Source organism: Cebus imitator, unplaced genomic scaffold (assembly GCF_001604975.1).
Source record: "Cebus imitator isolate Cc_AM_T3 unplaced genomic scaffold, Cebus_imitator-1.0 Scaffold217, whole genome shotgun sequence".
NCBI classification, from domain to species: Eukaryota; Metazoa; Chordata; class Mammalia; order Primates; family Cebidae; genus Cebus; species Cebus imitator.
Window position 1 is genome coordinate 1,487,496 of NW_016107532.1, and position 11,316 is coordinate 1,498,811.

Here is an 11,316-nt window from a genome sequence, read left to right on the forward strand (position 1 = left end):
CATTGCACTTCAGCCTGGGTGATGAGTGAAACTCTGTCTCAAAAAAAAAAAAAAAGTATAATAAAAGAAAGAAAATGTATATTCTCTAAACATATATTCACAACAAAAGATCAGTCTGTATAGGGGCCGAGATGTCCTGGACAAACCCAGGCCTCACACATTTCCCTCACCCACCTCCAGTGATGTCCTGGCTTGGTAGTAGGTTTTCCTCTGCTGAGGTTTCACACCTTCCTGACAGTCCAGTGAATTCACAAATACCATTCTAACTGTGTGATCTTGGGCAGATTTTTAATGTGCCACAGTTCCCTTATCTGGGAATAGGGGTAATGTATCCACTTCATAGTGTTAAATGAAATAATACACGTAAAGAACTTAGGGCAGTATCAGGAGCATAGTAACAACTCAGCATATGTAAGGTGTTGTTGTTATTTCTCTAGTTCCTTGTAAGATCCATGATCACACACACCAGGACTTCTACACATGTCACTTTTTTTTTCTTGAAGAGATCTCGCCACCTGGAATGGTTTCAATGCATAGTTATTAGCCCAGAGTTATTCTTCACCACCACCCTAGGGAGGAAGTCCCTTTGTCTGTCTCCCTTTTAGATCTTCTGTTTCCTGGATTCTATGTTTTCCTTTTTTAAAAAAAATTATTTTTGATTTTTTTTGAGACAAGGTCTTGCTCTGTCACCCAGGCTGGAGTGCAGTACAGTTTCAACCTCCTGGGCTCAAGCAATCCTCCCACTTCAGCTTCCTGAGTAGCTGGGACTACGGGCACATGCCATGCCTGACTAGTTAAAAAAATTTTTTTTGGTAGAGATAGGATCTCACTCTGTTGCCCAGTCTGGTCTTGAACACCTGGGCTCAAGTAATTCTTCTGCCTTGGTTTCTGAAAGTGCTGGGATTACAGGTGTGAGCTGATTGTTTTCCTATTTATTATGTATACTCCATCATCTTGGTGGGGTATATCTTCCAATAGCTTCTTAAGGAAGAATGCATAAGTACATGTTTTGAGCCGTGGTAACTAGAAAGTATCTTCTCTGTTATACTTTGCAGTTAGCTGGGTAGTTTGGAAATCATTTTTCCTTAGGCTCTGGTCCACTATTTTGTGGCTTTCAGTGCTATGTTTCCTTTTTCGATGCAGAAAAGTAAATTTTTTTCGTTATTAAAAACTTTTAGCATCTTTTCCCTGATATTCTGAAATGTTATAGTAATGAGCCATGTGTGGGTATGGGTCTTTTATTATTCATTGTGCTGGATATTCAGTGGACATTTAGAAACTATAAACTCATATGTGTGAGTTCTGGGAAATATTCTAGGACTATTTCTTTGATAATTTCCTGCCTTCATTTGGTTTTCTTGTTCACTATTTAGAATGCTTATTATTTGGAATGTTGGACTTATTTTCTCATTTTTTCTAGTGCTGTTTTCTCTCTGATATTCTGAGAGATTTTCTTAATTTAAATTTTTACTTCTGCTATCTTATCTTTTGAATGTTTCTTTTATATAGTTTCCTATTCTAATTTCATGAATGCAAATTCCCCCTCATATCTTTTCTTTTTTTTTTTTTGAGACAGAGTTTCACTCATGTTGCCCAGGCTGTAGTACAGTGGCGTGTTCTCGGCTCACTGCAATGTCTACCTCCTGGGTTCAAGCGATTCTCCTGTCTCAGCCTCCTGAGCAGCTGGGATTACAGGCATGTGCCACCACACCTGGCTAATTTTGTATTTTTAGTAGAGACGGGGTTTCTCTATGTTGGTCAGGCTGGTCTTGAACTCCTGACCTCAAGTGATCCACCTGCCTTGGCCTCCCTAAGTGCTGGGATTACAAGTATAAGCCACTGCTCCTGGCCTGCTGTCTTATTATTATTATTATTATTATTATTATTATTATTTTAAACACGGGGCCTCACAGTCTACCAGGCTGGAGTAGAGGGGTGCAATCATAGCTCTCTACAGCCTCGAACTCCTGGGCTTAAGCAGTCCTTCTGCCTCAGCCTCCTGAGTAGATGGGACTACAGGTACAAGCCACCCTGCCACTTTTTGTAGAGTGTTTCCCTGCATTGCCCAGGCTGGTTTTAAACTTCTGGGCTCAAGTGATCCTCCTGCTTTGGCCTCTTAAAGCTTTAGGATTATAAGAGTGAGCCACCATACCTGGCCTGTATTTGCTATATAATTTTGCTAGATTTGCATATCCCTGTTTCCCAGAATTTCTGGGCATACCTAAAAATATAGGAAAGATACTCTTTGCCACACAATATTAAGAAGTATAGTAAAATAAAATAGGGCTGGGCATGGTGGCTCATGCCTGTAATCCCAGTACTTTGGGAGGCTAAGTTGGGAGGATCACCTGAGTTCAGGAGTTCAAGACCAGCCTGGCCAACATGGTGAAACCCTGTCTCTACTAAAAATGCAAACATTAGCCAGGCTTGGTGGTGGTGGTAGTGTATGTCTGTAATCCAGCTACTTGGGAGGCCGAGGCCAGAGGATTGCTTGAACCCAGGAGATGGAGGTTGCAGTGAGCCAAAATGGCACCATTGCACTTCAGCCTGGGTGATGAGTGAAACTCTGTCTCAAAAAANGAGACGGGGTTTCACCATGTTGACCAGGATGGTCTCGATCTCTTGACCTCGTGATCCACCCGCCTCGGCCTCCCAAAGTGCTGGGATTACAGGCTTGAGCCACCGCGCCCGGCCTCGTTTTGTTTTTTTTAAAGAGATGCGGTCTCATTATGTTGCCCAGGCTGCACTTGAACTCCTGGGCTCACGTGGTCCTCCTGCCTCAGCCTTTCGAGTAGCTGAGACTACAGGCATGTGTCACTATCCCTGGCTCTTAGATGTCCCTTGATTCTTTGGATATCTATTCCTATTTTAGAATGAGAATAAGCACTCTGTAAGGCAATTGGAAGCTCTTTGGTGTGTTAAAGCTTATTGATAGAGCCTTGTTTTATCAATGGACTTTTAACTGTGAGTGTGAGTTTTTTCTCTTGGGCTAGTCGATTTCCCTGGAGAGGAATTCTCTAAAATTTTACTTGGGTGGTATAAATCTAGCCTCCAACACGTTGGTAACTATGGAAAGAGAAGGGGGCTAGTGGGAGGTCTTGCATTCAGTAAGTACACTTTTTTTCTTTCTTTTTTGAGACAGAGTCTTGCTCTGTCACCCAGGCTGGAGTGCAATGGCATGATCTTGGCTCACTGCAACCTCTGCCTCCCGGGTTCAAGCGATTCTTGTGCCTCAGCCTCCCAAGTAGCTGGGATTACAGGTGTGTACCACTGTGTGTGGGTAATTTTTGTATTTTTTATAGCGATGGTGTTTTGCTACGTTGGCCAGGCTGGTCTCGAAGCAACCCACCTGCCTCCCCCTCCCAAAGTGCTAGGATTACAGGCATGAGCCACAGTGCTCAGCCCCCTTTGCTTCCTCTACTTTCCAGAGCTATTTTTCTTACCTCTTCATTAGTCTCTTGGCCATCAGTATGTCTTTCTACCAGGCTTTTCTATATACTATTTCCAGGTCAAACTACTCTACTCCTCTATCAAAATCTTTCTTCCTCATTGCTCCCCTCTCCCAGTTCTTTCAATGGATCCCCACTGCTTGGAGGAACTCTCAGAAGAGATTTTCTATAGTCTGGATCCAGTACATATTTTCCACCTTATCTCTTCCTGCTTCCCTATACAAACCTCATGTTTCAGCCAATTTATCTGTCACTGTTCTGTAAATACAAATGTAGACTATATTCTAAGTCCTTTTCTCATGACATTCTCTTATTGAACTGCTGAATCAGAGATTTAATAGCTATATAATCTTGGGAAAGTCAATTAAATTCAAAAAATATTAAGTGCCTGTATGTTCTGTGCTTTGTATTAGGTGCAGGGAAGAGATTAATAAGCCTGACACGGTCCCTGTCCTTTCAGAGCTCACAATCTAATGTACAAGGCTGCCTGTTAAACCTGTAATGTCAACAGTACAACGTGCTGTATGATAGGGAGAGAACAGTATGTAGGAGCAAGCCTGACCCAGAACTGGGGGTCAGAGAAGGCCTTTCAGAGGAAGTGCTACTCACTGGGACAGAAAGGATAAGCAGGAGTCAGCTAAGCATACATAGGTAGCGGGGTTGAATTGTGTTTCCCAAAAAGATGTTCAAGTCCTAAGCCCTGTACCTGCTATGGGACCTTACTTGGAAAGTGTCTTTGCAGATGTAATTAAAGATCTTGAGATGAGATCATCCTGGATTTAGGGTGGGTCCTAAATTTAATGACTAGTGACCTTATAAAAGAAAGGAGAGGAAGACTGTGTTTTTTTGAGACAGAGTCTCACTCTCACCCAGGTTGGAATATAGTGGCAAGATCTCGGCTCACTGCAACCTCCGTCTTCTGGGTTCAAGCAACTCTCCTGCCTCAGCCTCCTGAATAGCTGAGATTACAGGTACACACCACCACAACCGGCTAATATTTGTATTTTTAGTAGAGATGGAGTTTCACCATGTTGGTCAGGCTGGTCTTGAACTCCTGACCTCGTGATCCACCCGCCTCAGTCTCCCAAAGTGCTGGGATTACAGGCGTGAGCCACTGCACCCAGGAGCGGAAGATTTGAGACAAAATAGAAGAAGGCATTGAAAAAATGGAAATAAAATTATTCCATAAATGGAATGATTATGCTGCCACAAGCCAAGGAATGCCAGGAATCACTAGAGGCTGGAATTGCCAGGGAAGGATTCTCCCCTGAAGAAGGAAGGGGTGTGGTCTTACTGACACCATCTGGCCTCCAGAACTGGGAGAGAATAATTTTTTAAGCCACAGAGTTTGTGGTAATTTTATTTATTTATTTATTTTAGAGATGGGGCTTTTGCTATGTTGCCCAGGCTGGAGTGCACTGGCTATTCACAGGCATAATTCTGCTGCTGATCAGCACGAGTTGTTTTTTTTTTTTGTTTTTTTGTTTTTTTTTTTTGAGATGGAGTTTCACTCTTATGGCCCAGACTGGAGTGCAGTGGTGCAATCTCAGCTAACTGCAACCTCCACCTCCCAGGTTCAAGTGGTTCTCCTGCCTCAGCCTCCCAAGTAGTTGGGATTACAGGTGCTCACCACCATGCCCAGCTAATTTTTTGTAATTTTAGTAGAGACAGGGTTTCACCATGTTAGGCAGGCTGGTCTTAACTAACTCTTGACCTCAGGTGATCCGCTCCCCTCGGCTTCCCAAAGTGCTGGGATTATAAGTATGAGCCACAGCGCCTGGCTAGCACCAGAGTTTTAACCTGCTTTGTTTCTGACCTAGGCTGGTTCACCACTCCTTAGGCATCCTGGTGGTCCCCTGTTCCCGGGAGGTCACCATATTGATGCCAAACTTAGTGTAGAAACCTGTTTGGCACAGTGCACTACAGCCCAGAACCCTTGGGATGAAGGGATCCTCCTGCCTCAGCCTCGTATGTAGCTGGAACTACAGGCCTGCACCACTGTGCTTTGTTATGGTAATTTTTTATGACAGCCCTAGGAAACTGACTCACAAAGGGAGAAACTGTTTTAGGCAAATACCAGGAGGTGAGAGAGCATGCAGTATTTGAGGACATGAATTAAATGTAATCTGGGGTGTGAAAGGGAAGGTTATAAGAGATGGGGGCTAGGCACAGCTGCTCTTGCCTGTAATCTCAGCACTCTTTGGAGGCTGAAGGGGTGGATCACTTGAGGTCAGGAGTTCAAGACCAGCTTGAGAAATGTGGTGAAACCTTGTCTTTACAAAAAAATACACTTGTAGTCCCAGCTACTTGGGGAATTTGAGGTGAGAGGATTGCTACACTCCAGCACTCTAGCCTGGGAGATAAGAGCAAGACTCTGTTGAGAAAGAGAAAGAGATATATGAGACTGGAGGTTAAGCAAAGGGTATATTATGAAGGACCTTTAAAATGCCATATTAAGTTAGAACTTTTTCATAGGCAACATGAGAGGTCACTGTAGGCCTTTTAGAAGGTAAGTGATACGATGATATGAATAGATTTGTGCCTGGCATTAGGTCACTTAAATATTTTCTAATAGATTGAGTTATAATCTGGCTGCAGTATGGAAAATGGATAGAGATGGCAAAAATGGAGGCAGAGTGACAAGGCAGTATACTGCAGTAAGTCCAAGAATATAGTGACTGACTTACTCTAGGGTAGTTTCTATGGGGATAGAGAGAAGTGCATGGCTTACATGTTGAGGAGGTAGGTTAGACAGGGCTTAGTGATTTGGTTGGATGTAGGGAGTGAGAGAGCGGTGACAACTGAGGGTCATGCTGCACCTTTGTCTCAGACAGGTGTGTAAACACACTGAGATGGCAAAGCCATGCACTGAGATCTGAAACTCAAGTGGAAGAACTAGTAAAAGTGTGCGTGGACAAAGAGATAAATTAAGTTTTGACCTTTTTGGTTTGAGGTGGCTGTGGATTTCCAAATGGAGATGCCCAGTAGGCAGATGGAAACCCTAGAGGGAAGGTCTGGGTTGGAGATCCAGTGTGATCTCTGTGCCTCATTCTCCTTGCCTGTATGCAAATGGAGGCATTAGGATCTACCTCATAGGTTTGATTTGGGGGTTAAATGGAGGCCATTCAGCCAAAAATTACTGCGTTCCTGGTGTATACCAAGCATTTTCCTATAATAGACACTGGGAATGCAGTAGTAAATAAAACACACAAAAAATAATTCTTGTTCTCATGGAGCTTACATTCTAGCATGAGAATACAGAAAAGAACAAAATAAATAAGTAAATTTTATTATATATTAAAAGGTGATGAATTATATGAAGAAAAATAAAGCAGAGAAGTGGGGACAGGGAGCGGTAGGAGGCTTGCAGTTTTAAACAGGGTGGTCAGAGAGGGCCTTGCTGAGATGACATTTGAACAAAGACCCAAAGGTGGTGAGAGTGAATCGAGTGAGTCATGGCCTACTCAGGGGAAAAGTAACCATATAGAGGGAAAAGCAAGTGCAAAGGTCTTGAGGTGGGAATGTGTTTGATGTATTTGAGGAAGAGAAAAGAGGCCAGCATGGGTACCAGAGCAGAGTAACAGAGACAAAATCAAAGAGGTCAAAGGGAAATGCAGAGCACATAGAGGCTTGCATTGTATTTCAAGCAATATGTCATTGTAAAGGTTTTGGCTTGGGGCCAGGCTGTGGCTCATGCCTGTAATCCTAGCACTTTGAGAGGCCAAGGTGAGCACATCTCTTGAGCTCAGGAGTTTGAGTCTGGCCTGGGCAACATAGTGAAAACCTGTCTCCATAAAAAATAGAAAAATTAGTAAGGTGTGGTGGTGCACACCTGTAATCCAAGATATTTGGGAGGCTGAGGTGGGAGGATCACTTAAGCCTGGGAGGTTGAGGCTTCAACGAACCATCATGATGCCACTGTAAGACCCTGTCTCAAAAAAGAAAAAAAAAAAAAGAGTTTGGCTTTTACCCTGAGGGAAATGGGAGGGTTCTGAAGGTTTTGAGCTGAGGAGTGATAATGATCTGCAGTGTTTGGAAGACTCATTTGGTGCTGTAGGAGTCAAGGAGTCAGCTAGGCACAGGGAGTGTTGTGAATAGACTGTCCAGCAGGGGAGCAGCAGTCAAAAGGTGCAAGCAGGGAGACCAGTTATTAGCCAGGGAAAAACTAATGTATGTAAAGTGCTGTTCAGAGCTTTGCACTTAATACACATTTAATACATGGTATCAACTATGTGAATACCTATCAAATTCTACCATTAACGAAATCAAGACCTCCTTTCTCAGGAAACTAAGTGAATTATCTCTGCCACATTTTTGACAATTATTTAACATATTTTGAATTATGTTACTTCTGTATATTTATTTAAATACATATTTCTGACTTTTCTCTCCATTTATGATGTGTGTGTGTGTGTGTGCGTGTGTGTATACATATATAATTATTATTTTTTCTTTCTTTCTTTTGAGACAGGGTCTCACTTCATTACCCAGGCTGGAGTGTGGTGAGGTGACCATAGTTCACTGTAGGCTTGACCACCAGGCTCAAGCAATCACCCTGCTTTAGCCTTCCAAGTAGCGGAGACAACAGGCGTGTGCCACCATGGTGGCTAATTATGCATGTAAAAATTTATCACTACCGTTTTTTTTTCTTTTTTTTTGAGACTAAGTCTCACTGTCACCCAGGCTGGAGTGCAGTGGTGCAATCTCAGCTCACTGCAACCTCCACCTCCCAGATTCAAGTGATTCTCATGCCTCAGCCTCCTGAGTAGCTGAGATTACAGGTGCCTGCCACCACACCTGGCTACTTTTTTTATTTTTAGTAGAGATGGGGTTTCACCATGTTAGCTAGGCTAGTCTCAAACTCTTGGCCTCAAGCAATCCACCGGCCTTGGCCTCCCAAAGTGTTGGGATTACAGATGTGAGCCACCACACCCGGCCTATCACTACAGTGTTTTCACTATTAAAGTCTATGATCTTGGTCTTTCCTTTGTGCCTTTGTATAGGGCCAAAAGAGAGAGATTGGCTACTTTGATAACCTTAAAGCAAACTCCGGGAATATCACCAACAGCCTGACCTTTTTAACCAAATCCAGCAACAAGAACTTCATTGTTTTTCTCAATAAAGTTCAAGCAACCACCATTGCGTACAAAGGCTGTGATTTTTCTTGCCATTCTTGATTAGCTGGACGCTGGCATACTTCCTGATGGCAGAATTTGGCTGCGTGGCTTCAACCCCTACTTTTTCCAGCATAATTCCTTTTGTGTGAGAAGTACCTCTAAAAGGGTTGGCCTTCAGGGTTGTATCCAAATGGGCTTCTTGTACTGTTTATCATGCCACTTCTGGTCTCGTCAGTGACTATGGAGCTTCCTAGCAGCAGGAAGTCCATGACACTTGCCAATCCTGCAGGTGTCATGGGCCTGAGTGAAAGAGCTAATTTTTGTAGAGACTGAGTTTCACCAGGTTGCCCAGGCTTGTCTCAAACTCATGGGCTCAAACGATCCATGCACTTCAGTCTCTCAAAGTGTCTCCATTTATATGTTAAATATTATGTCTTAAACATTTTTAATCTCCTTAGGAACCAGGCAATAACAAGATGACCAGTTAAATAATAACAAGATAACCAGATAAATAACAGCCATGCCACAGTATCAATAAAATCACCAACATTAGCAAACATTTCCTGAGTACTTACTGAGTGCGAGAGGCAATATAAGGAGATAGGTAAGAGAGCATGAGTTCTGGAATCAGACTGTGCTAAAATACTGGTATCAGTCCCTCTTGGGCAAGTTATTTAACTGACCTGTGCCGAAGTTTTTTCATCTGTAAAATGGGAGTGATGATAGTGTATATTCATTAGGGAGGTGAGGATTAAATTAGATAATATATATATTCTTGTTTAAAAAAATCTATTTAATTTTATTTTTTAAGAGAAAGATCTCACTCTGTTGCCCAGGTTGGAGTGCAGTGGCACAATCACAGCTCCCTGTAACCTCAAATTCCTGGGCTCAAATGAGCTTCTTGAATAGCTGGGACTACAGGCATTCACAATCATGCCTAGTTAATTTAAAAATTTTTTAATTTTGTAGAGATGAGGGTCTTGCTATGTTGCTCAGGCTGGACTGAAGCTTCTGGCCTTAAGTGATCCTCCCAACTCATCCCTCTGAGTAGCTGAGATTACAGCTGCGAGTCATGGTGCCTGGCTATAATATTTATTAAAATGAAGCTTCAATTTTCAAGATAATATGAGTATGCTTAGTCTAGTTGCTTCCACATAATAATAACAGCTAACATTTATTGAGCTCTTATAATGTGCTAAGCATTTCACATGTATTATTGTACATTAGCCCCACAATTGCCCAATGAGGTAGGTATTATTATTAACATTCTCTCTTTATAGATGAGGAAACTGAGGCTGAGAAGTTAAACAATGTATCAAATTGTATACTAACAGCAGGCTTTACTAAGTGTCTTTGAATTGGAATGAAAAATAGAATTTTGTGCATCCTTTGTTGTACATCTGACAGAGAGATAGGAGAGTATAAAGAGACTACCTACTGAGGGGCAGAAGAATATTTTTACATTGTTGGTGGTACTCTGTACTCTTAAGCCTCTCTAAGTGGGAGACTGGAATGCTTTCAAAGAATAAGAGTTAAAAAGACTGATAATGGCAACATTTGTTTAATTTCTATAATACAATGATAAAAATAAATTGAGGTGATTTACTTTTAGTGATACTGGAATAAATAACACACATGGGTATGTTAAATACATAACATACATGGGGGTGTGTTATGTATTTAAAGGATGATAATTAAAGGTTTAAAGGATGAGAATGTTTCCTCAATCCTTTATTCTCATGTCTAATTCTGGCTCTGCTCTAGTCCAAAGGCTACTTTGGGAGGTCTGAATTTGCTGTACCTTATCTCCAAGTCAGAGATTTTTTTGAGAGCCTCTGGTAGTTTTAGCATGAACAAGAGTCTTATATTTCAAACGGATTTCTAAGCCCACCCAAAATTATTCCTGGAAAAGTCTTGTTCTGCTGGGATTCTTTGGCCTGAGATAGAGGCGGCTGAAATTCCTTGGTTGTCTTAGGTCCTTCATGGGGACCTGACATGGTCTGAGGTCAGCCTTGCAGTTTTAGAGCTGGGCAGGACTGTGGAGATGAGGGAATCAGGTCTCATGTTGTAGCACACAGGCATTTGCCCAGATACCTTCTCTTTAGTTTTGGACCAGACCCTGTGGAGGTGGATGTTAGTAAGAGGTGACTGCCATGTTAACATCTTTATTGAGACCTCTGAGAAGGCTGTTTTTGCTCCTTTCCTTCTCACTTACCTTACTATTTCTATTATAGACTTTCTGGGCAGGGCTGAAGTCTCTACAAGCTTTGACAGGATTTCAAACAATAGGATCCCTGGGTTGCCAGCTAAATCCAAACAGGTCTCCTTTTCTGGAACTATGGAGGGAAAACAAAAGAGATTTAAAAATACCTTCTGAAGTAAGAAATTGACCACCTCTTTACTGATTATTTACAGTAATATCAAGTCAGGAACTAGAGGCACAGTAAAACATTAAAAGTCTGTTCTATTTGGTAGAAGGGCCACTTTGGTTACTGAGCAGACAGAATAAAATGGAATGTTAAAAAATACTTCTAGTTCTGGCCGGGCGCGGTGGCTCAAGCCTGTAATCCCAGCACTGTGGGAGGCCGAGGTGGGTGGATCACGAGGTCAAGAGATCGAGACCATCCTGCTCAACATGGTGAAACCTCGTCTCTACTAAAAATACAAAAAATTAGCTGGGCATGGTGGTGCGTGCCTGTAATCCCAGCTACTCAGGAGGCTGAGACAGGAGAATTGCCTGAACCCAGGAG

The 11,316-nt window shown here is 42.4% G+C and overlaps 1 protein-coding gene and 1 pseudogene across 1 annotated transcript in view; both read right to left on the bottom strand.

The window, feature by feature from the left end:
* Nucleotides 1-11,316, bottom strand: part of EFCAB3 (EF-hand calcium binding domain 3) — a 39,161-nt gene that overhangs the window by 12,010 nt on the left and 15,835 nt on the right. Inside the window, exon 6 of the mRNA XM_017549254.2 lies at nt 10,782-10,902. Within this exon, the coding sequence (XP_017404743.1) occupies nt 10,782-10,902 (121 nt within the window). The remainder of the gene's footprint in view (nt 1-10,781; nt 10,903-11,316) is intronic.
* On the bottom strand, nt 8,417-10,417 carry LOC108318311 (annotated as a pseudogene).